This window comes from Gymnoscopelus braueri, assembly GCF_963280865.1.
Source record: "Gymnoscopelus braueri genome assembly, chromosome: 5".
In the NCBI taxonomy this organism is placed as follows: domain Eukaryota; kingdom Metazoa; phylum Chordata; class Actinopteri; order Myctophiformes; family Myctophidae; genus Gymnoscopelus; species Gymnoscopelus braueri.
In genome coordinates, this window is record NC_137606.1 from 37,614,720 (window position 1) to 37,642,128 (window position 27,409).

Genomic DNA, 27,409 nt, shown 5'->3' on the forward strand with positions numbered 1-27,409 from the left:
CCACCCCAGCAACGTCCCCAAAACGCTCGCCTCGCGGCTCCCCCGGCCCGTGCCACCCCGGCCCGTGCCACCACGGCCCGTGCCACCACGGCTCCTCCAGCTGTTAGCTAGTAGCTAGCAGCTACTAGCTGTTGTGGTTACTGTAGTAACCACAAGTTACCGTAGTATCCACAACGCTAACTACAACAACACCGGGGCCTTCGTCGTGCCAGTCGTGCTCCGATGACGTCACGCGCCACTGAATCTACTGCACGACTCCGGATGACGTCACCCGCAGCTCCGGGAGGCTTCAGGGCTGGCCGGGCCACGCTTGCCCAGAACACCGCCTCAAAATCGCTACTATTTGAAGATCCGGATCCACAGATCCAGTCCGGGTTTTCTTCCTAATAAAAATAGCAAAATCATCAAAATGATTGAAAATATTTTCAAATAGCCTAGGTTTAAAATAGGGCTAAAGTGGATTTTCAATAGAAAACTAGAAAAGGTGTCACGGAAATTGCGCGCTGCGTTCATGATTTGAAGCATTTTGTTCAAAACGGACCAATCCTGCAGACTTTGGAAGCCAATGTTAGCCAATCAGGATGGAATATGGAATATCGGACAGATCCGTCAGGATCACATGACTATAGAGATAGGCTACTGTGTACAGATCTGCGTTATTTTTGGACAGAATCTGAAGGAGTAATATCCAAAAATGTGTTTCACAAAAGTCGGCCTCCTGGTGGCGCTATAAAAAGCCGATGTGAAAAATGGGTGGCGCTATAAAGAGCAGATGTGAAAAATGCAGGGCAGATGTTTTTCCTTGGCCTCTAGGGAGTGTGCGTGCAAAGTTTCACGCAGATCGGTGGAGTTGTAGTTAAACATGCCAATCGGCCTGTTATAGCGCCACCAGGCTGATTTGAACATTTTCAAGAGCCATTTTGTCCTCAGCCTGGTGGGTATGTGCGTGCAAAATGTCATGGAAATTGCACGCTGTGTACATGATTTGAGGCATTTTGTTTAAAAAAAAAACCAATCCCGCAAACTTGGGAAGCCAATCTTAGCCAATCAGGATGGAATATGGCAAATGGGACAGATCCGTGTGATCACCAGACTATAGATATACGGTGTACCAATTTGCGTGATTTTTGGACAAAACCTGTAGGAGTAATATAAAAAAAAATATTTTGCAAAAGTCAAGCAATAGAGAACAAGAAAGTTGGCACTGTTTAAGAAAAAAGAGTTTGGCCTCAAGGGCCACATTTACAAGATCAGCCCAATGTTCCTAATACATCAATAAATCATGATTAGATCACTCAAATTAAACCACCTCTGTCAGCTTTACAGGTCAATGTGTTTACCAGGTTCAAGACATCTAATCAGGTGCGCTGTCTTCTTCAAATAATTTGTTGAAATTGTCAACCAGTCCAGTAGGTGTCCATACCCGACACCAGGGTTGACATTTCTCAATGGAAGAGGAGGGAGGCCACCTTCAATCATTGCGGATGTGCTATAGCATACTGTACTCTACCATAGATTGATGAAATAACATTTGATTAATTCAAATAAATTCCAGATTGTGGCTTAACTATGATCTAAAAAAAAGTGACTCAAAGTACCCAGAGCTTCTAAGACTCTTCTTTATCCGATACGCACCAGACAGCAGCGTAGGTTTATTCAAGTTAACCCTTAAAACCGGGAAAGCATCTGTGTCATTTTAGATTTGAGCTAAAAAGCATTATTTTATACTTTGGCTAATCAAAAATAGCAGATATACAAGCTCGTAGTGCGTCACTTCGTGCCTCATTGTCTATTATGAGGCTGTGTTGTAATGACAGATATGTAGCCTACATATGGTTTAGGAAAAAATCTATAACATTTGGCAAGCAAAATGAGCAGATTATAAGAGCTGTGGCAGAGTGTACAGTCATAGCCATATATACACAACATCCTGGTGGCCTGACTCATCAGGACAGCCTGGCAACAGGCGGGCTAAGCGCTTGTTCACCAGTCTGATGGATGGTACAGAATACAGATGGAAACAAATCTAGTGGTATGGCTTTCAATACATCAGTAGCGCTTACCTGGCAGTGGCTGCAGTAGCGGCGTTAACAGTGTCTGGGGTGTGGTGAGTGCCCTTCTCATACATTCCCTGTAGGGAGGGAAGCTCACCTCCAACGAGGCACTGGGCTGACCACACTGTTGTGTGGTCAATGTAAAACATTGTCACAAACTCCAAGAACAAGAGTAAAGATGATTTAATATGTTAAATTTGCACATAATATAAAATAATATATAAATTTTTACAGTGATACAGGCAGGGTCCTAAATCTCCTAATGAGCAAGATGTGAATATGTAATATTTCTCTCTGTATCCAAGGAGGATGTTAAGACGGATAAAACACAATATGATGTATGTTTTATATGTTTCTCGAGTCCTTGGACAACAATTGAATAGTGGTCGAGGCCCTTTAAATAACGTTGTAATCTTTAAGTTAGAATTATGCTGTGCCTGAAAACCAACAATTAAGCACATCCTATCATTCAGCTAGTGTTCAGACGCAGGCTAAGGCTAGCCTCAGTATTTTTTGTTGTAGTAGAATAAACGATGATGCATAATGTTATTTATCTATTCATCATATCCTCTATCAGAAATATTATAACTACTTTAAACTCTATTTATATATACAGCACACTTCATCGTACAACAAATAGTGAAAATAACTGATCTACAAGCTCTCTCAACACATTTTATAGTGACATATTGTGAGTTGTAGATCTGATATTTTTGAAAAATGGAAAATAAGGATGCCAGGGTTAATGTGTTTAAATTAGTCATACTGTACAGGCAGAGGTCCAGCATGGACTGCATTTTCGGGAGAGGGATAGTTTCCTTGTTCTTGGTTAGATGTGACTCCCCTGTCCATGTCTACATGGTATACTGTTTCCAATTTGGCTTCATCACATAGACATTTACCAGTAGCATTTGACAAAGAGGAAGACCTAAACACATTTTGGCCCAAACCGGTGACTGTTTGCATCTGTTGTGCATTCATGGCAATATCTTCACAAATGCAAATGGACGAGTCAGAGTCGGAAGAAATTAGTGTGGGCAGTGGTCTGTGCTGGGGCCTCTTATGGCAGATACCTCTGTACAGCCAGACTAATGCCCTCAATATCCAGTCCAAACCCTGCTTGATGATGACAGAGATGGCATTAAAGAGGGAGTAGGTGCAACAGACTCCCAGGAGCATCAGCAGACAGTTGGCCACCTGGTACCCTCTGCTATCCTCATGGTGATGTCTCTGGCTACTCACAAAGTCCCCAAACCCCACTGTGCTGAAGGCCACGAAGCAGAAATACAATGATTCTGTGTAACTCCACCCCTCCATTGATGAGTAGAGGGCGGCAGACCCGCACGCTACCACCAGGACTAGGGTGAGGAGAATGAGAGTGACGTGGTGCACGGGGGGCTTCCAATCCTTGGTTCCTCCACCATTGTTGGCTCTAACCTCCTCACTTTGAGTCTGACGGCCTGTCCGGAGCCGAGCTTGATGTGTTCTCCTTGCATGGCACCAGTGCATAAGAAGGCCCAGCAGAGTAATGACTCGCTCCAGGAAGAGATTGAAGAAGAGTAAAGTTGCAGAGCACCCCAGTAAGCCGTAGAAAACAAGCAGTACTTTTCCAATGGGGGTGGATGGTGCTGTCATTCCGAAACCTACCAGAGAGAGATGTCAGGTTAAAGCCTTGAGGCGACCATTACAGTATCACCCTGCCTGTTGAAACAAGTTTACATTGTTTTTCATGAACTGTGTGAGTTTTAACACCTTTTAACACTGATATCTCACAATCTGATATCCCAACATACTCTTAGTCAGGACAAGACAGCTTTGTGTGTCAAGGCCTTTATACATACTGTATTTCAAGGCAATTTGTTGTATTATATTAACAAGTTTGTTTTCCATATACAAGCCAATTATTCAATTATATATCTCTAAATTAATGCCAAATAAAGCCTAATAAACAGAGTGGGTGTATGCAGAGAGGGTTTGATTGTGAGTAGGGATGGGACGATATGAAGATTTCATGTCAAGAGTGTTGTGGCCAAAATAAGTGCAATTAACGATATTGTTGCGCGGGCGGGGGGGGGGGGGGGTTTATAGCTGAATGGGTAGAAGGCCCGCCTGGGAAGCAGAAGATAAATATGCAGCTTGTTGTAACAAGGAAATTGGTCCATATTTTATGCAATTGTTCACCCTGTTTCCACGGTGACAGTGTATAAGAATAGAAGGGCAGTAAATGTGATTGCCTAGCATGTTTTGATCGTTTCTTTTTTTCAAAATGAGTTTCATCACTTGCAGATGTTAGATGTGAAACAAATCTATAAACTTGAGGACCTCAGTTTAGTTTGGTTTATTTTCACATACATTTATAAGGAAAAGAACAAAAATCTAAATCAAAACATGATGTGCCGGAAAGGCCAAAAAAACCCAGAAGGGCTTGTCGAGTGGCCTTCCTAAACCTAAACCTAGACCTCTGCTGTAACCCCCCCCCCTCTCTCTCTCTCTCTCTCTCTCTCTCTCTCTCTCTCTTTTGCTCTCTCTCTCTCTCTCTCTCTCTCTCTCTCTCTCTCTCTCTCTCTCTCTCTCTCTCTCTCTCTCTCTCTCTCTCCTTTTTCTTTGAGATTATGAGACAGAGACTTGCAAAAATAAACTTTTGTGATCACTCACCAATGGTAGAGACCACTGTTCCCACAAAGTAGAAGGCTCCTGGGAAGTCCCACAGTGCCCTGCGTCGATCTGTCCGGATGCCTGCGCGGTTGGCCTCCTCATAGTGGTGCAGCAGAGAGCTCAGGTCGTCGGCACTGATGTTATGCCCGCGGCTGAAGTCCTCTAGCCTCTGATCCCAGAGCTGGCGGGCTTGCAGCTCTGCCGGACGCTCCAAGAAAGAGAAGGTGGCAGCACCTGCCAACATGTAGAGAGCAATGAGCACACCAAGAAGACAGAAACGAACCGCTTCCCTGGTGGGGTGACGACGAGAGACATGGCAACAAAAGGCCTCGTTCCTCATACCCATTTGTAGAAGGTATTAGACCTCTGCTCTGTAAAACCAGCTCAAATGTGTGTTATGTTATATCTTCTAGTTATTAGTGATTTTTATCAGAGTATTGCTGTTCTGCCTGTGTGATCATTATTTCCACTCAGATGCACAGTATGTTTTAAAAAACGAGTCCTTAATCACACTTTACTGAGCTTTAATCTATTTTCTACGTTTCTCCCCCTAAGGAGCTACTGTCCATCCTGTCTCCTAGTCTGTTGGTGCTTCTTGCTGTGACTATATATATAACAGTGACTTTAATGATGTCTGCTTACCTTATCTCCTGTTCACTAATCCCCCTTTACTGTCCCTTTATGAGCCCCCCTCCCACACACACGCGTATGCATGCATGCATGCATGCATGCGCGCACGCACGCACGCACGCACGCACGCACGCACGCACGCACGCACGCACGCACGCACGCACGCACGCACGCACGCACGCACGCACGCACGCACGCACGCCCTTTCTTGTCATCAAGCCTGGAAGATGTTGCCTTACAAGCATGATATACTGTAAATTCCATAGATCAGGGGGCTCATCAGAACATCACTATGCGGTTAAAATAGTTTTACTAACTTACTTAAAACTGCTAAGCTTTGGGAAATAGTGACTGATGAAGGCCCGAGGGACAAATAATGATCCAGAAATGGGGAAATGGGGTCTTTAGAATCCTTAAATTCAATTTATATTCCACTGCATGATGGTGTAGGCATTAGAGATCCAAATGGTGGAGCAAGATGAGAGGACATCTGGGAATCGCGTCGAATAAGAACCGTGTTCCAAAAATAAACAAATGATCCCAGCGGTTTGACTCATATGGGTATGAAGCCAATTTGTTTATTTTTGGACCACAATTCTTCAAAAGGAACCGGATAGAAAGTGGGCTGGGAACAAAACTTTGAACAAAAATAAGTAATTTAGGATCTGAGTCATCCATGGTGGAATACACAGGAGAAAAGAAGCAGGAAGAAAAGCTTCCGAACAGAGAAGCCATCTGGGAACAGGAAGGTCACCGGTTCGCCCCCCAGCTCGCCTGGTCAATGTGTTGAAATGTCCCTGAGCAAGATACACACACAAAAAAGGTATTTTAAGAGTGTTTAATTTCTGTACAGAGATGCAGTTGCTAGTGAAACAGGGGCTCGGTGCGTCTCAGCCAATCAGCGATGGGGTCGGTGTGGGCGGAATTGGACCGCACCGGAGCTTCCAACCTCCAGTGCTATTTATACATCATTGTGATTATTGTCGTGTGGAGTCCCCAGGGGCATAATGTAAAAAATAAGGAAATTAGAACGTTCAAGTTCAAGCTATTTTGTTGTCAAATCAATGCATTTATATCACAAAGTTCGGTCACTTCATCATGGTATGGTGGGATAAAAATGTCTATTCACCACCTGCCAATTTTCTGATGTGTATTTTTACTGTGTCACATTATTAGCTGTGCATATTGTTTGCGATCAGCGCATATAATCACTCATTCTAATGTACTAATCTAATGTCTATGTCACATTCTGCCTCTGACCAGGCCCTTTTGCAACATGCCCAGCCCTAGGTAGGTTTCCAATTTTGCAATGCTGCGTGTCGACTGATGCCGACTTGGATTGTATGATCTATTCACAATTTAAACTCTGCCAAAAGCAGAGGTGTTGTGGAAATGTTTGTACGCACGCAAATGAGAGGCAGTTGCCCTCATTACTCAAAATCCCCCCCCCCCGCACTTTTGATGTATTTTGTTGGCTTATTATTCATTTATATTAGGATTTGTGTTGTACAGTGTTTTTAACCTCTTACACCTCTATACTTATTTGTACATGAACTAGCGGCCTAGCCCATCAAGCTGGCAATGGGCTTTTCAATTAATGTTTCCCAATTGTTGCTGATTGTTTGCTTATTATGGCATGCCCAGAATAGGGACGTGGAAGAGGGACACTTGCCCTCTAAATAAGTAGAAGCAAAGAAAACAATGTGGTGTAGTCAAAGAAAAGATAACAGGTAAACAACAAACCTAACCTTTGTGGTCAACCAAAACAAATCTAAATAACAACTAGAATTACAACATTGTGGTTATATGCCTCCGCCAACCAGTTGCCATTTACAGCAGTGTCTGCCCCAGACTCATAAGTGAAGACTTTAAAGGGAAATATTTTGTGAGGTCACAGTGACCTTGACCTTTCGCCACCAACTTTTATGTATAAGGTATACAGACGATAGACGGACAAGAACGTTTATGTATACTTGAATGTAAATGTCATTTGAGCCTATAGAAAAAGACAGGCCATATAAACAGGGTCTATATGGCTATTTGTATTCCATCTTGGGAACATTGTAGCTTCACCACAGCACACCCATGTTAATAACATCCACCGTCACATAATGATGTAGCCTAGTGGAACAGTCAGATTCTCTCAGCACCACAGTCGTCTTTTCCCAAGTCCTTTCCTTCACATCTTTCCTTGACCTCATGACGTGGTTATAAGGACATAGGGACGCAGGCTGCCCTGAAGGCCTGACTCACTTTTGGGTTGAAAAGGTGAAAGGTCATGGTCACACTCAAGGTCAGCTTGGTGAGAATGATCAGTAGGTGCAGTAAATATATTATGTACAACGAAAAGAAAGATTGTTCCCCGTGGGAGACCTCAACATTTCAAACGTCCCTATTTTGGACATATTATTATAGGCGACAAAAGCCTGTCTTCCTCCAATACTTTGCCTGAATTCTTTGTCACGTCATTTACGGCATTGAAAATATGACACCCACAGGTCCCACACACAAATTACTATCCCTACATGGTCACCTCCTGGTGCCATTTTACGCTGAACGAGGGAATTTTCCCAAAGTATTGTATCACGTCCTGAAGGTCTGGCGGTCATTACCTTGTAGATCATAATCTATGTTTTACACTGGGCGTAGGCAGCAACCAGAAGCCAGCCACACAAAGGTCAACGTCACTGTCCCATTGTTATGACTCATGTCATGGATGTTGTAACACAGGAATGCCTGGAGGTGATCAGGTGAGCAGGTCAAGGCTCCCAGGAAGGAGCTGAAGGTGGCCCTGGTGGCACATGACACACGTGTGTGTGCGTGTGTGTGTGTGTGTGTGTGTGTGTGTGTGTGTGTGTGTGTGTGTGTGTGTGTGTGTGTGTGTGTGTGTGTGTGTGTGTGTGTGTGTGTGTGTATAAACAGTAAAAACTAAGAAATATGTTAAATTAAAAGGGAATAATGTGTAAACAGAGCTGTGTCACATATTGCAACTTAGAGAACAATAGTCCAGAAATGTTATACAAAAATGGGGGTCAACCTCAAACTTTTGCAACAAAAACAAACTGAACTGATTTTGCTTCCTAAATATTTCCTGAATGACAGTTTTAATGAATTGCATGTGCGGAGTCAGGTTATGTGCGGATGACGTCACGGAATAAAGAAACATCACATGACGCAATCATGCAGTAGGTCTTTGTCTGATAGAAATGATCCATGTCAGATTCAATGTAAGATAATATCCAGTGTGTGTGTGTGTGTGTGTGTGTGTGTGTGTGTGTGTGTGTGTGTGTGTGTGTGTGTGTGTGTGTGTGTGTGTGTGTGTGTGTGTGTGTGTGTGTGTGTGTGTGTGTGTGTGTGTGTGTGTGTGTGTGCGTGCGTGTGTGTGTGTGTGTGGGTGTGGGTGTGGGTGTGTGTGTTAGTGTGTGCACGTATGTGTGTATAGTTGTCATTGTCAAGCTATGCAATTTCCACTATAGATTTCCACCATAGATATGAGTGATGTAGTGTTTATTCTGGAGACAGATAAGTCAATTTTCTGCTGGTGTCTACGTGTCCCTGTCCACTCTTTGACTCCTTGCTGTGAGGAATTGACACAACATTATAAGCTTGTACATCTGCTATTTTCGGTGTGCGACACCACTGTACGATGGGGCGTAAGTAAATTCTGTTCATGTGTGTGCACAAATTTAAAATAATAAATCAAAGATGCATAAGACACAATCATGTCTTAAAGTCACCTCATGCAACTTCTTTGTCTTAAAGGTAAGGTAAGTGATATTTTTGGGTAGCCTACTTTTCTTTTTTTGTGAAAAGGCACTATATTCTGATAGTAATCATTGCTACAGAGCGTTTGTTCGGTCACAGGGGTTCTCTCCAGCTCTTTAGTAGACAGAATATAAATACATTTTCAGGTAGGTGACAACATTTAAGCCAATCAGGAGAGAGCACTGAAAATGCATTTTCTGTTTAATAAAGAGCTGGAGAGACATGGAAGACTCCTTTTACTGAACAAACACTCTATAGCAATGAGTACTATCAGAATATAGAGCTAGCTATTTAACACTTATTTTAACAAAATCAAATCACTTACCATACCTTAAGTATTTTCTATGAATCAGGCTTAAATATAAATTGGAAAGTTATTATTTGTGTAAGCGTACATCCAAGAACAATTTTATGAATGAGGCCCCTGGTAATGTTTGGAGTGAACATGTGCATAATAATAACAATAATAATATCCCCCAGCAGGGGAAGCTGTTCCCTTCCTGTTTGCAAGGTTCACTTTTTTATGTATCATTATATATTAACATTGCATCATATATTGCATCTTGCTCCAGTCTACTCATATCCTTTGTTTGTCAGGTGTTGCAACATTTTTCTGCCGTCATTTTTTCCAGTCAGCTATTTTTAAAAACAGTTAGACTAATAGTCCATTTCCTGTCCATTGATGTTCTCCTCCGGGGCACAGGATGGAGGGAGTCAGCCTTATCATGTTCTCTGGGGTTTGATTTGAACTGATACCGGATGATAACCAGGGCCTGGAATATTACCTCACCATCAGATTACTAATGAAGAGGCATGTCTTGGCTTTATACATACATGACTGATTGTCATGGTTTTACAGGTTCAACTCATCTCTCATTGATCTCTAGAGTTTGTCAACCTGCTGATTGATTTCTCCATGACCACACATGGTGTGAACGTCTGATCACGCTGCTCCTACACTTAGATTTAGTTCCTGGGTGCGTAACACATATAGGCTCTAATGCAGTCTGACAGTGAGCCGTGGGTTCGATTCCCGGGCCCGACGACCTTTGCTGCATGTCACTCCCTGTCCCTTTCCCTGTTTCCAGTCACTCTACACTGTCCCTATCCAAATAAAGCCATAAAAAAGGCACAATAGGATAATTTTACTCCTGTTTTCCCGCACCCGTTAATGACTTCCAGATAACATTTTCTGGCAAGAAATTCAGACACGTAGACATAAGTGGGGAGACGGGCAGGGCAAGGAATTCAGACATTAAGACTGTCATGAATTGGTATTTGGTATTGTTAGTTTCAGGAGTCTACTGGGGCAAATCTTTCCATCTGGCTTAATTGTTTTGTCACGTTAATGTTAAGCGAGGAGCCAGACAGACACATGTAGGTCATGTTGTCTCAGACACAACTCTGTATCAACAGGAGGATATTCTTATTGTATCTCACATAGCATTCACTAACCCAGTCTATGAGAAGAAGAAGCACACACCCAGACAAGAAAGTTAAAGTAGACTATGTTGTCTGAGGCCGTCAATGAACCCCTTGTAAAGAGAAAGCAACATAGACAATGTGCTGTGACCTGCGGCTGCCCTATTCTATTCTATTCTATTCTACTCTTTGTGTTACTTTTCTTAATGTTGCCTATACACGAATCCACAGAGCGCTTCCCTGTAGGTATGGCGCCGCCCCCTTTAGGTAGCGCCGCCATTACTGCGGTGTCAATATCAGTCAGCTGCTACTACGCTGAGTGCGGTGATATTGACACCGCAGTAATGGCGGCGCTACCTAAAGGGGGCGGCGCCATACCTACAGGGAAGCACTCTGTGGATTCGTGTATAGGGATAACAACAACGAAATGACAAAAGTCATATTCTACCAGGTGCTCTGTGTGTGTGTGTGTGTGTGTGTGTGTGTGTGTGTGTGTGTGTGTGTGTGTGTGTGTGTGTGTGTGTGTGTGTGTGTGTGTGTGTGTGTGTGTGTGTGTGTGTGTTTTCATAGACCTGATTACTTGTTTTTCGGATTGCTTGTTTCTCGCCAAACCTGGCAACATTGAATATGCGACGGTAAACGCTAATAATGTTTTTTATATAAGTGGTGGCAACATTTTTAGACACCACACATGTCTTCCCAACAATAGCGAAGATTGAAGTCAGTGTGAACATGGCCAAATAATAACTTAATAGCCAAACTAAGTCTAATGAAGCACGCTAGCATTTAGGCTAACTCTCCTGCCTGAGGCAGCAGTGCAACTTGCACTGTCTGCAACTGTTGCAGTGTGAATGAGGGGAGCGGAGGGCGGTTACTGCGGAGGACGGGCCGTCTCCCCATTGGCTTAAAGGACAGGCCGACGGGGAAGTGTCCCCATTGGCTTAAAGGAGTGAAGGACAGCCATGACAGCCAATGATGAATAGGTGTCGACTAGGCGTCGACTAGGTGTCGAATGATGATGATTAGTCTGACTGTTTGTAGACTCAGGCGCTCTTCGAGCACCTGGTAATAACATACAACAGGTTTTTGTTACTTTTTATTAGATTCAGATCATTCAGATGACAGACATTCTGGGATTATAGATATCATCTGTCATCATAACACAAAAGCCCCAAAACATGCACTTTACCTCTGTATATTGTCTATAACGGTTGGCCAGTATTATGTCCTGTCATGCAGGATGCAGGGTGGAACTATGTGTTTGCAACTATACTGAGATCATGCAGAATACAAATATTTTTTTTAATAAACACATACAACAACATTTCGTTTAATGCATCCACTTAAAATCAAATAGCAGCATCAACAAAGAAATATAGATACAGCAAGACTCTCTGGAACAGGTGGTGTCCAAGGTGTGAGGGGTCCCTGAAGATCTTCGAGGCCCGCCTGTGGAGGTGGCTACAGTGGATGTCACGCAGGAGTGCCAGACTGTGCAGTTGCATTGATGCAGAGAGAAAAGACCTGCAGCGAGTGGTTTTGACAGTGCAGTGTCTGCTCAGTGGCGGCTCTCCACTACTACGTGGATAATGCATATTGGATAATACAAGAGAAATAATGATCGATGCTGGCTTTAAGCATATTGTATTGTAGTGTTGTAACCACTTTAACCCTGGCATTCCTATTTTGGACGGGAAATACTGATCCAGAACATTATTGAAGATCTTTTCAATCAGGGTGGCTGTTGTTTCACTCACTCTGGTTGTTTAACAAACCAGTGTCCAGGAATGAATGTGTAACATTGTTTTTCATAGAATTTCATAGAAACACTGAAGTCTCCCGTGAGGTAACAATCTTTCTTTTGTTTGGATATAATATATTGTGCACCAACTGATCATTCTCACCAAGCTGACCTTGATTGTGACCATGACCTCTGACCTTTTAAACCCAAAATGTAATCACTTTAAGCCTTATATGCTTTGTTGTACAAAATAGCCGATCTAACAACACGTTGTAACACGTTGTGAGCTTGATAATGACTGTGACCTTTGACCTTTTCAACCCAAAAGTTAACTAGGTCTCCGGGGAAGACTACTGCTCATTCCCACAAAGTTATATGATAATCTGTTATGAAAACCCACCCATTCTTGATGTGGAACTTGACCTATAACCTTGACCTTTGAACTTTTTAACACAAATGTGAATCAGGTCTTCAGCCTCCAGATAATCCCCACCACAGATGCATCCCAATAGTCAAACATTTACGTCCTATGTTCTTTCCTAACCACATTTCCTTGACCTTAATGGACTGTGAAGGAGAATCCTACTATTAGAACCCATGGTAAGGGCCATGGAGTGCCACTCAGCATTTGTGCCGGGTCTCACAGCACACCACTAATCCAACCGGGTCCACACTTGGTACAAATATTGCTCAGTGCTCTGCTAGGACCCAAGCTGCTTTCAATACCTTGAATGTACTTACACGTTGTACAATTTGTATGAAAGTTAATTATTGCATCACATTTTTACTTTTTTTTACTGCGCAGGCGTGACCACTGCACATGTGTGATATACTGTAACCAAGCCCCCAGAACCGCAGAGGATTATTGAAGCCACAGAATCTGGTATTGCAAGACTTCCCCATTTACTGCGCATGCTTCTATTGTCTGAAATGCAAGTGTGCCTGCTTTATTGGCTCCTCCTGATGGATATGAAATATATTAACTAAGTAAAGATCACATTTTAATACTAATAAGAGCCGCATAGCCAAATATGGAGCAATACGCTGACTGGGATTCAGGTTAAAGATGGTTTGTACCAAATAGGATTCTCTCTGAGCTTACAATGGAAATAACAGGCTGCTTTATGCAGAAATGTTATCATATATAGATAATGTTTTACAGACGTCATCAATCGCAACAAGTATTATTACAAAAGCAATTTGTTACATTGCACATGTCCAAGGGTCCGGCAGAAGCTGACCATCATGTCAGCTTGGGTACGTCTCGAGGCGTCCTAGGTTGTATCTTGATGAAAGTTCTCGTACGTAATAGATTATTAAACTGGGACAAGGTAAATTAGCTTACACAGTGACACGCCTAAATAGGTCATTGAGACATGATTCTATGGCTATACAAAATTATACATATATGACATAAATTCAATATTAATTTTAGATCTATCAGCTCCAACGGTGGAGCCAATCCCAGAAGAAGAGCGTACTTCCAGGTGCTTCATGCGCTTGTGAACAACTCATATCATTGAAATGAATATGTGGACTGTTCCCACCAGCTGACTTACTGTGCATGCCTGGAGATCGACACGCTCACACTGTTCTAGGAATAAACAACAACACAGGACAGAACATAACTTTGAAACCAATCACAGTTTGTTGCGCAATCATACTGTCGGCCATGGTTCCTCAGCGTCGGCGATGCGATCTGTTCAAGGAACTATAACCAACACGTCGTCATGGACATGCAGAGTGAAACAGCAACACTTTACTTTTGTTCACTTACTTTCTTTACTTGTCTACTTAAGCCTGTTGCGTCTCTGTCTCTCTCACTCACACAGCAACTTGCAATGGGCCTGGTCTTCAAGATAATCAAGAGTACAGGGATACCCATGCACCTGTCAAACTACTTCGATAACTTGAAAGACACGCACAGGCACAACACCAGAGGGCGCTCCACTGATCTTGTTCAACCCAGATTTGGCACAAACATGGGGTTAAATTTGTTCTACTTCTTTAATATCTGACGCCTATGTGTGAGAATGTGTTGCAAATTGCGCTGCTTATTTGATTTGTTCAGCGTCTACTTAAGCCTGTTGCGTCTCTCTCTGTCTCGCCCCCTCACACACTGTGTTAGTGAGAGTACATCAACTTGCAATGTGCCTGGTCTTCAAGATACTCAAGAGTACAGGGATACTCATGTACCTGTCAAACTACTTCAATAACGTGAAAGACACACAGGCACAACACCAAAGGGTGCTCCACTGATCTCTTTCAACCCAGATTCGGCACAAACATGGGGTTAAATTCTACTGCTATGCCACTAAAATGTGGAATGCCCTACCAACAGACATCAAAAAGTGTGACTTATTACCCTCCATAAAAGCGCACCTGTCTGCAATTTGTAACTGGTCTTAAAAAGTCTTCTAAGTTTAACACCAGAAATGACCATCCCCACCCAAAAAAGGTTTACTGTACATATACGTTTATTTCTACTAGTGTTGATGTCTTGTATGTTATTGTATAAATTGTATGGCTTTTTGTGTTATCCTTTTGACATCATAGTATAATCGTACCACTGTACCATTTGCAAACTGTTAAAAAAGCATTCAATCAATCAATCAATCAATCAATCAATCAATCAATCAATCAATCAATCAATCAATCAATCAAAAAACATCAACTTTATTCCCTTAAAAATAGGCCAGAGATTCCCAAATGTCTTTATACCACAACAAATGCTATGTAATGTCCTTTCCATCGCCAACCCTACTACATTTACACCAAATTCTCTACTTACATCATATCCACTACTCAAAAAACACCTTCATTGCTCACTACTTCTAAACAATTACTCTACTTTTGCCCCATTAACACAACAGTGTTAACCAAACAGAAATTGTTCACAGGCCCGAAGGGCGCTTTTTGTCCTAGTTAATAGGTATCGAAGGAGCCGTTTTAAGTGCAGGGTGGAGCTGTGTGTTTGCGCACGTGTGTGTTTATCCCAGGGGATTTTGTACGGATGACAAAACACGGAACAAAACAACGGAACAAAACAACATCGCAGACCCAACATCATAGATCCTTGTGTGCGTGTGTGTGTGTGTGTGTCTCTTTGTTAGGTATAAGACGATATGGACAGACAAATGTCAAAGAAAATGTCTGTGCTCTTGACTATGAATGTCATTTGAGCCTAGAATAAAAATCACACCCAGTGTGAAGTGGGCGGTGTGGTCATCACAGTGGTCATCACAGTGATGGAAGCTCACTTAAAAAAAAAAATGATTTTTTTAAAGTGCATAGTCCTATTTATAGGTTATTAATGTCATCATGTGTCTCACTAGCCAATCACAGTGCTGAATAAAGTCAGCCAATAGAGTCCACCAATCACAGTACAGCTAGGGGTGTACTAATGTAGAGGGGTGTACTATTATGGGCCAATCACAGTGCAGGAAAGGGTGTACTAATGAGGTGTCCCAACCCCACTTATAGGGGCGGCTACACCGCCCAAAAACAAGACAGGGTCTATATGGCATGGTTCCCAGTTGATAGTTCATGCCATACTCACAACGTCATATTGACACTGTGATGTCATATCGCTGTGACGTCATATCAGCATTCAAATATGGAATTGTTTCCCTCTCCAGTATAATATTTATGTTTTCAAATTATATTTCAAAAAAGAATAAAACATAATTTGTTAGCCTCATAGCATATTGCCTAAGTCATATTTTTTAAGGTTTTCAGAAACAAAGAAATAAAAAATCACTACCTGAGAAAAATCATGAGAAAAAAACTAATTTTGCCCAAGTCATGTTTATCTGCCTTTATTTATTTTTGCCTAACTCTACTCTCGTAACACTGCTGATTCACCCTGCCTTATTGCCTGTGTCCTCAGCCTATCCGAACACTTATTTAAATTCAAAAATACTGATCATCAGGCACAATGAAGCAGCAGTGTTAGGAGAGTTAGGCAGAAATATCAATTTGACCCAAAAAATACGTACTGTAGGCAATTATGCTAGTCTAAGAATATGTGGAAAAATAGTAAAATCACACCCAGTGTGAAGTGGGCGGTGTGGTCACAGTGCTCATCACAGTGATGGAAGTTCACTTAAAGAAAAGTAATATTGTGGACCAACCATTGTACACCCCTAACTTAAAAAAACCCATAAATGTGTTTTTTTTAAAGTGCATAGTCCTATTTATAGGGCTATGCACATGTGTCATGTTTCACTAGCCAATCACAGTCCTGAATAGACTGTGATTGGCCAATCACGGTGCAGGGTTAGGGGGGTACACTGGTGGCCAATCACAGCGCAGGATTGGGGGGTGCAAATATCCAAACCTCACATATAGGGGCGGTTTCACCGCCCAAAAAACAGGTTTTCACACACTGCCACAGACCCTTTTCTAGATGGCTCTGCCGCTATAGGAGCTACGCCGTAAAAAAAAAGAGCCTTTTGTATTCCATCTTGGGAACATTGTAGTTTCACCACAGCACACCCTTATTAATAACATCCACCATCACTCAATCATGTGGCCTAGTGGAACAGTCAGATTCTCTCAGCACCACAGTCGTCTTTTCCCAAGTCCTTTCCTTCACATCTTTCCTTGACCTCATGACGTGGTTATAAAGACATAGGGACGCAGGCTGCCCTGAAGACCTGACTTTTGAGTTGAAAAGGTGAAAGTTATAATAAAAACAGACCACGGATAAAAGGTCAAAGGTCATTGTCACACTCAAGATCAGCTTGGTGAGAATGATCAGTAGGTGCAGTAAATATATTATGTCCAACCAAAGGAAAGATTGTTCCCCCGTGGGAGATAGTCCAGTACCTTAAACCTATTTTTTAACATTAACGATACGAAGCTGATAAAAGCGCCAAATTTTGCATGAGGCTTCTTTAGGACCTACTGCTGGATTCTAGCCTTGGGTACCAAACTTTATTTTGAATATTTTCCATACAATTAGCCATATCAATATCCATTAAAAAAACAGGCCGATTCACTTTTTGGCCTATAACTCTTGAACCGTAGGTCATAGCACCAAAAATCTTTTTTGTCCCAGTACTCCTTGACGGTTCATGACGCAACTTCTTAAATAAGTCCCGCCCCTTTTCCGATTTCAAGATTTTTCGCCATTTTGCGTTATCTTCAAAACACATATTTTGCTACTACTCCTACAAATTTTGTCCAAAACTCACACAAATCGGCACACACTCTGTCTTTGGTCCTGTGATCAAGATTTATCAGTCACATTTTTCATATTCCCTTCGGATTGGCTACGATTGGCTTCTGTAATTTGTGGGAGGGTCCGTTTGCCAAAAAATGGCACAAATCATGAACACAGCGTCCTATCTGTCCCAAAATGTTTTATCATTGAGGGGCCACTAATAAACACAGAGCCAATGCGATTTCACTTCCACCCATAGGGGGCGCAACTAATTCTACAAATGTCGCTGTTTTTGCACCAAATTAAGTACAAATGGTCTTGTGAGTCATGTGACAATGACCGTCCAACAGGCTTTTGATATTCCATACTGTTTGCCTGTAATTGGCTTCAAAGAAAAAACATTTGCTGATTATGCAGATGACGTTTCCATCCCTTATATCTGCTGAAGCAGCTGTAGGAAACCAAGCCGTTGGATGTTGTATAGGACACATATATCCCAGATAGTTTGAAGGAGTCCACCCGCGAAAAGAGAGGACAAGGTGTTCGCAGGAAAGTGTCAGGTCAGACAAAGCTACCAGGCAATTGGATGGATTTTCTTCGTGACCCAACAAATAAGAAGGAGCTGTTTGCCTTTTTGACTTCCAGGACTGAAAAGTTCAACTGGCCACCATCCAAAGCTGTTTATGTCAGGATAAGCTGTGTCGTCTTTTGGTTCCATTAGTACTATGACCTGTTGCAATCATGAGGAGGTAGACACCAGGATTCTGGTTCATATACGGCATGCACTGGAGCAAGGAGCAAAAACTATCCTAGTGCGTACTGTGGACACTGATGTCATCGTGATCCTTGCAAAGCTTGTTCCATGATTTAGTTACGATTCAACCTTTGGCTGACATCTTGGTGGCTTTTGGCATGGGCAAAAAATACAGATTTTACCAACAACATGTGTAAATCCCTGGGGAGCCAAAATCTCATGCTCTGCCTATGTTCCATGCATTGTCAGGTTGTAACACAACATCTGCTTTCCACAGTAAGGTTAAGAAGTCAGCTTGGCATGCCTGGCAAGCCTATGATGATGTCAAAGAGATACGTGTCAGTCTGGCCAAACATCCCTTCCAGCAGCTGAATGTTGAGAGTCAGCAATTCCAGAAGCTTGAGAGACTGACGGTTATCCTGTATGACAAATCCAGTCCTTTGAGCTCCATCAACCAGACTAGAAAAGAACTCTGCTGTCATGGGAATAGGTCAATGGAGAAATTGCCACCCACCCAAGATGCACTACTTCAGCATGTTAAGCGGGCAGTGTATCAAGCAGGCATCTGGGCGACCAGCCTACAAACAGAACAAGTTATTCCTTCCCCACATGAGTATGGATGGACCAAGGAATCTGAGGCATGGGTGCCAGTTTGGATGACAATTCCAGAAGTCTCCAAAGCATGCAGAGAGCTGATCAAATGCTCTTGTGCAAATGTGGCAAATCAAATTTGGACTGTTCTCCACTTTGCTATTGCAAATGTTTGACTCACAAGACCATTTGTACTTAATTTGGCGCAAAAACAGTGACATTTGTAGAATTTGTTGCGCCCCCTATGGGTGGAAGTGAAATCGCATTGGCTCTACGTTTATTAATGGCCCTCAATGATATGAATTTAGGACAAATAGGACGCTGTGTTTATGATTTGTGCAATTTTTTTCCAAATAGACCCTCCCACAAATTTCAGAAGCCAATCGTAGCCAATCCGAAGGGAATATGCAAATTCTGACTGATAAATCTTGATCACATGACCAAAGACAGAGGGTGTGCCGATTTGTGTGAGTTTTGGACAAAATATTTAGGAGTAGTAGCAAAATATGTGTTTTGAAGATAACGCAAAATGGCGGAAAATCTTGAAATCGGAAAAGAGGCGGGACCTATATGGGAAGTTGCGTCATGATCTAAGGAGTCCAGGGATTTTTTTTTAATGCTATGACCTACGGTTCAAGAGTTTTAATTTGTCTATGAAATTAATTCAAGGACCCCAACGGAAACAAGTCCGCAAGGACTTTTTTGGCCGGACCTTTTAGACAAAAGCATTATAAATGTAACTGTGTTGTTTTACATTATTTTGCCTAATAAAAAAAAAAAAATTCAATCAATCAATCAAGTTATAGGCCAAAAGGTGAATCGGCCTGTTTTTTTTTAATGGATATTGATAAGCCTAATTGTATGGAAAATATTCAAAATAAAGTTTGGTACCCAAGGCTAGAATTCATCAGTAGGTCCTAAAGAAGCCTCATGCAAAATTTGGCGCTATTATCAGCTTCGTATCGTTAATTTTGCTAAGGTATACTAAGTCTAAGACCTCAACCTTTCAACCGGACGTCTCCTGTGGTTATTATAGGTCATATCATATCCTTTCCTTTGTTCTATATTGACGAAATTCATTCATTCATGCATTCATTTGCGGGATTTGCAGCATTAACAATTTCACACCCACACAAATTCCTATTCCTAAATGTTCCCCTCCGGGAGCCATTTTACACTGAAGGAGGGAATTTTTCCGAAGTCGGCTCCATTAAATTCAGCCAAAAATTTGTCTGTCTGAAGTTTTAGCTGACTACAAAATATCTCAACAATGCTATCACTAGATTCACTAGATTAATTCTGTCCTTGCCAGACCAGCTGGACAACCGAGGCTATGTTTTGCACCCTGTCCGTCCGTCCACACACACTTGCGTCAGTCAGTATGTGAGTTTTTGTTTTTTTAAGAGCCCTTATCTCGTCTACAAATGAGCTGCCAGAGATGATATTTACCTGCTGCCCTTTCTATTCCATTATTCTATTGTACTCCTATTTGTGTTTTAAAACCACAGGGACAGTTGGAGGAAGATGACAAATTCAGTTTTTCCTTTTAATGTTTTACGGTCAAACATCCTGGCATTACAGTCAATGTCCACACACACACACACACACACACACACACACACACACACACACACACACACACACACACGTCGAAAGTGGTTAATGCTACAACTACAATGACATTTATGAAAATGTGGAGGGGCCTCTATAGCGCACACTTCCAAAACCGCTTTCACTTCTAGGGCTGCCACGAACAGTTGCACCATTTGTTGTACAAACTCTATTTCCCCCCGCATCTTCCTCATGTCCCGACGGTTGCACCCCACAACTGACACAACCCTGGTTAGGCAACCAGGCCTGGTGGAGATCTTTTTCGTGGGGCCCCTCCTGTTCTGTAGATTAACCTTCCAGCACAGTAGGACCACAGGGTGATGTTGTAGTGGAGGTAGCCGCAGAAGCTCAACCCGGACTGGTCCTCATTGGAGCAGCATACATCACAAGAAGGTTCCACAGCATTGAGCATGTCCACAGTCCACTGACTCTGCCTGAGGTTGTCAAGTTGAACAGAGTTCCTGCACAACATCTCGTCTGTGGAAGGATGAAGGCCTCAACACCACAGCAGCAGGTGTCTTCTGCCTTGGGATGGAGAAAGGAAACTATCAGGGAATCAGACTCAGATAAAAGATTGAGAATGCTGGATTAATTATTATTTCATGCTTTATTAGGCTACAGTGTAGGGAGACAGGAAACTATAAGGGAAGACAAGAGGTGTGTAATGCAATACAGGTCTTCAAGTAGAACCCAACCAGGGACATCCAGCTTGCGTCAGCTAGTATGTGTCTGACGCACTCATCTATCGATGCAGTATGAGTTTTTGGTAAGGTAACACGTTGTGTTATGACTAGTCGACTAGACAGTAAACAGAAACTTGAAGTCGCGAACCGACCTGACTGACCTTCGTTAATATTGCTTTGGTGCTGTGTTTGTTTGGTTCTGGGGATGAACCTCCCAGCACATCAGGACCCCCGGGTGCTGTTGTAGTGGAGGTAACCACAGCAGTTCAACCCCGGCTGGGAAGCATCAAGAGCCTCCTGATCCTCGCTGGAGCAGCATGCGATGGTGGCGCTATATCTGCCTTGGGATGAGAAAGGAAACCGTCAGACTTAGTTTAGCATATAAAAGTTAGAGAATGCTAGAATCATTATTATTTTCTGCCTTGGGGCAGTGTAGAAAGTCAACTAACAGAAACTAAGGGAAGAGAAGAGGGGTGTCATGAAATAGATAACTAGAATCCAACAAGGGACATTCTGTTTAGGTTTGATGTTTGAGCAACCACACTACTCCTTCCACCAACCCCTTCCTGTTGCATATTAGTTGTCAAAGGTTAGTGCTTGGTGTGGAAGGTGCTTAACTCTGCATAGAATGAAATGCTAAAATGGCTTTTTTGCATTTTTCAATTACTGTTCACAATGTGTCACAGCGTCGAATGCTCGCCCATTATGATACGCTATGTGTTTAACACTGCAGTGCTGTTTTGCAGGGACATGCTGGCCACTGGGAAATTCGGGAAAATTCCAGAACGGCCGCGCCATTTACGGGCCGCCAGACGGCCGGTGGGCCACCCCAAAAAAATAAAATAAAAAAATATATTTATTTATTTTTTATAAAACATTTTTTTTGCTCCCGTTTTAGGATTATTACGGTAATTTCCGGGTCGCGCGGCCCAATTATTAGTTACATTACTGTTGGGCTGGGACGTTTATCAGCAGTGGCACAATTTACATAGGGTTGCTGGGTTAAAACGCAGCAACACCCCCCCCCCCCCCCCCGTTGACAAAACAAAACGGTGGGCCGGTTCGGAAAATCCCAGAGCTGAATTTTGGTCCCAGCACGCCCCTGCTGTTTTGACTGGACACAGTGGCAGGTTTTCAAGGAAGCAGAGGGTGTTACAGACCAGTACAAGAATACACAGAGGCTGTGACAGGTTTTATAAACAAATGCACACATGACATGACTCACTGTGAAACCACAAATACACACGGTCACACGCTAACAAGAAACCCTGGCTGACGGGGGAGATCCGACATGCTGCTCTTACATCTGGTGATTCTGAAACGTGTAGTATGGCAAGAAACAAGCGGAGAAAATGCATCAGAGTGGCAAAAAGGCTGTGTGGGCAAAATCTGACTAGGTACATTAATGAAAATGTTGCCACACAGCGCTTGTGTCAGGGGTTTTCAAACATACCTGTGCACAAGAACCCTGCCTGCCCTGTAGCCCTCACTCCAATAGCCATGAAACACTTTGAGGGACCTGTCATGCAACTTTTTTCTCTTTTACGTCAAAGACATGATCCAGCCAGGCAGCCCTACTCCCCTCCCTGCACACTAGATCAGCTAACACAGGACATGTGTCCCTCCCTTTCCCATGACAAAGGTGTCATTGCTCCAACTAAGCATTCCTCTCTCATCCCACCCTCCTGGCTCCCAAGTTGTGGAAATATCCTCCCTCCCTCGCTCAGGACTGCAGACTGTTGACACTGTTGTTGAACTGTGGCTTTGATCAGATACACTACTGTATATTCTGTAAAGTAAAAGGCCTGTCCTGTAAAAAGTATTCAACTATTTCCAAATTTGTCAAACTTTTTCAAAAATAGCCGATCCACTATCGGTAAAGGTTTGTAGATTAGCTAATTTAAAGTAAAAGTAAAAAGTAAAAGTTATCAAAATAGGAAAACAGGAAAGAGAGAGAGTGGGAGAGAGAGAGAGAGTGAGAGAGAGAGAGAGAGAGAGAGAGAGAGAGTGGGAGAGAGAGAGAGTGAGAGAGAGAGAGAGAGAGAGAGAGAGAGAGAGAGAGAGAGAGAGAGAAAGAGAGGGAGAGGGAGAGGGAGAGAGTGCACGCGCGAGCACGCGCGCGCACGCACACACACACACACACACACACACACACACACACACACACACACACACACACCCCCCCCACACACACACACACACACACACACACACACACACACACACACACACACACACACACACACACACACACACAATCAATGCTGATGCAACAACCACTTCATTGGTTCCCTTTGGAAACTCCCAAGCCCACCAAAACTATTTGGGACAGGTACTGAAGTTTCCTTTCTGGAAAGGAATGCAGGCGTGGGGTGACGCCGGGCTGTCTGAACGGTTAATATCTCATGAAGAGATGCCAGAAGCAAAGCCATGGTCTCAGACACAACTCTTGCTGTCCACTCCCTGTGTTATACGCACATTAAATATGCCCCCACCCTCCCATCCTTCAAAACAATCTGGTTCTAAGATTACATGACTTTTTACACCTTTAGGCCTATACATAAATATACAGTTACTATTCCACCATTTTGCTCCAGCCCAGACGTCACTGGTTTTATACTAGTTTTAACACGTTTAGTAAAGAAGAGATAACGACGTTACATATCGTTAGCCTATGTATGTTGCATTATCTTATTTATATTTATATTATACTTTTACTGATGGTGTTGCCATGACTGTGATGTCTCTCCATCATGTATCTACTGTACTTTTTTCTCCTCCTGTAATCTGTTTTTAACTGCTGTACTGTCTTTGGCGCCTGAATTTCTCCAGCGGGATCAATAAAGTACCTATCTTATGATGACCATGTATTCTCCGAGTAGGCCGGCGCCGGTCTAGTTTCCTTAATTGCACTGCGGGGCAATAGAGAACTAATGGATCACACTGTTTGATGTGGTCTGGAGCAGACTACAAAGTGCCGGCCCACCTCCATGGAGAAAGTTGACATGTCTCTGGTGAAGAAGCTTAATTACTTTCATGTGCATTTTGGGGCCAGCGGAAACATACAACACAGTGCTGCTGGAGCCAATAAGAACATCAAGGAAGGAGAAATCCCAAGTACCAGGAGGCATGTCCAAATAATAATACTTTCACTGTCTTGTTTCACTGTCACTGTTTCAAACGTGCGCATTGGAGGCTTCAATTCAATTACCTTCATGAGGCTGCAATTCGAAAATGGCCCCTGTCAAAGTCTTAACCTAACCCCTCCCAACCCCTCCCTGAACTTTTCTTCTCTTGTACATATTTTTTACCTTTCATACCAGTAACCTGATTGTATGACGTTCTATATAGTGTGTATATCTGTCTGTCTCTTATATGTCATCATGATTTGTGTGCATGGGGATCTCATTTTAAACAAGCTTAGTGCTTTATGAGTCTTCCAGTTTAGTAGACCTTGTATTGTGAATTTGTACTTTCATGTAGGCCTACTGTTGTTCTCATGTCTTACTAAATAAAGTACATCAAACAAATCGATTTAAGGGTCCTGGTTTGAGGGGCTGAATATACAGTATGGTCTCCCTTATAGACATGAGATGCATAGCAAGTAACAGAAGGGCTCTCCCCCACCTCCAAGACATCTACATCAGGCGGGGTAGGGAAAAGACCAAGAGAATTCTGAAAGACTCCAGCCACCCACACAACAAAGTAAACCCCTCTCCTTGATGAGGTCAGGCCATTGCAGCAGAAGTTATCCATGGACAAAATGGAAAGGCTCAAAAGAAGCTGTTAACCCTAAGCTACCTGGACCCTGAATGAGGACATTGTCCAGGATGCCCTGTGCCCACCCCTTGCCCTCCTCACCACCAACAGACCACACACATATGAACAAGTCCCTCCTCACTCTTACACATGGGCATGTTTTTTTTCTAAAACTATGTTGGAAGTTAATTGAAAGAATTGAGATTTGCATGCATGGCACGGCAGGGCACGCGCACACGCACACGCACACGCACACACACACACACACACACACACACACACACACACACACACACACACACACACACACACAATTACAAATATCCATTGAAGCAGATTTAAGGTATGTCTACATTGTCTATATTGGTTGGTCATGTTGTCTGCTGAACATTGCTCTCCATCTCTGTCTGTAATCATACAACATGTTATTAGAACTCCATGATCTGCCAAACCATACGGCATCACTCCACAGCACTGGTAGAATTAGAGACAATCCAATCAGTAAAGAAGCATCACACAACTAAAGCATCCATGCACAAGAGCACACATGCAAATACATTAGATAAAATCTATAACCTATAGTATAACCTATAACATATAACTACCTATAAATAAAAAGGTGGAGTGAGCCTTACCATACAGACCCCTTTGCAGATGAAGCCACCAGCATTACTGACATGTCTATTAGAGTCATCTGTAACCATCTGATCCAATCCACAAACTAGAAAGGAGCGCTTAGTCGAGTCCAGTCCCCGCTAGGAGGCACGTCCCTCCCTCCCTCCATTGCCTGTGTGGTGCATGATGATATGGTTTTAGTGTTGTGCGCATGTATGAAAAGGGCAGTGGGGGAAAGGCTATGTATGATAAGGGATGCTTATCATAGCAAGGCATCGTTAATGCCTTGTTTCATTTATGTTTGTACAGGACCATGACAGCAGGGACCAATGTATGTCAATTTTTTTTCTAAATTTTTATCCCACGATTTTTTAACCCATTTTTTCACCCAGTGCCAATTGTCTATGTAATCCTGGGCGCTACACTCCCTCTGCCAGCCTAGGGAGAGCCTAGAGCCGAGCTCATGCCTCCTTCAATGCATGAGAGCTAGCAAGCCGCTTCTTATCACCTGACAGGGTTAGACGCTACGGTTAGACGTAGCGCGTGGAAGGAACACGTTATTCCAACCAGTTCCTTTCCCCTCCATCAGGCGCCCCGGCTGACAAGGGGGAGGCAGTATAGAGACTAGGATTACTGCATGTTTTTGTGAGGGTACCTACCCTAGGGAACACGAGGAGAACCTGCAAACTCCACACAGAGAGGCCCTTTCGCCAATCCCACCTAGGGTATGGCCACTGATGACGCGGAGGAGAGAACACGCCCCCAGCGCCGGCGGGAATCGAACCGAAAAGTAATTAGGATACCAGAAGAGAAATAGCGTTCATAGGATATATGGTTCAATGTGTCACATTTGTAATGCCCTCTATGGTCAGAAGTGATATCGCTTTTGGAGGTGCTTTCCATAGAGCAACAAGCAATCCAGCTGTTTGGTTGACTGGACATTGTGTACATGATATATGGAGGGCTTTTTTGTAGCGAGTTTTTGACAAAATCTTTAGTTAACAAAAAGTGTGTTGTGTTCAAAATGGCTACAACCCACGGTTCAAGACTTAGGCTATAGGTCAAAACATAAAGTGGGTGAGTTCCTTGGCTTACTGACAAGAAATTTAACGCTGACTCACAACAAGGACTCACAAGCAAACAAACAAACAAACACACAATCACACACACATTGGTGAAAACATAACCTCCGGCGCAGGCCTTCGGCATCGCAGAGATAACAACAGACAACCTAAAAAAATTATTCACAGGTTGGAGGAAGGAACAGAATTGAGGACATCATGGGGCGATAATCCCTGCCCGCATCAACATCTCTTGTTCTGTGCCTCGATTGAGACCTTGACCTTTGACCTTTTCAACCCAAAACTTCATCTTCATCTTCATTGTCTGAAGGAAGCCAAACCAAAATAAGTTTTACTCTTTTGTACCTGCGCACAAGATGTAACAATAAAGTACAACCTTGAACCTTGATCATCTTCTGCATGCAGTCTACTGATCATTCCCACCAAGTTTCCAGAAAATCTGCCATGCCTTTCACGGTTTGGATCCATCTGTGTCCAATACTTTACTTACGTTACTTGTGGTCAAACTGTGGTTTTGAATGTGATTACAACCATTACCACTTCCAGTCATCTAAACAGTAATTACATCTACACTGTTCTCTAGACAAGAATCTAGCACCACCACACACCCTTCTTGACCTCCTTCCAATTCATTTCACATCCACACAGGCATGCACGCACGCATCATGCACACACACACACACACACACACACACACACACACACACACACACACACACACACACACACACACACACACACACACACACAATGATGATGATGAAGCATAAAGAAACACTACTTCATCCTTTCTGGAAAGGAATGCAGACGTGGGGAGACGCGCTGTCTGAACGGTTATGTCTCATGAAGAGATGTCAGACGCAAATCCATGGTCTTAGAC

At 42.9% G+C, this 27,409-nt stretch overlaps 2 protein-coding genes across 2 annotated transcripts in view; one reads left to right on the plus strand and one right to left on the minus strand.

Moving 5' to 3' along the window:
• Positions 1 to 27,409, plus strand: part of bmp16 (bone morphogenetic protein 16) — a 604,258-nt gene that overhangs the window by 475,357 nt on the left and 101,492 nt on the right. The gene's annotated exons all lie outside the window — the stretch shown is intronic.
• On the minus strand, positions 177 to 5,049 carry LOC308085893 (potassium channel subfamily K member 13; the record flags this gene model as incomplete). Its single annotated transcript, XM_080429208.1, has 4 exons — positions 177 to 339; positions 2,064 to 2,178; positions 3,128 to 3,697; positions 4,710 to 5,049. 4 exons carry the CDS (start codon positions 5,047 to 5,049, stop codon positions 177 to 179), a joined length of 1,188 nt encoding a protein of 395 aa, XP_080285334.1.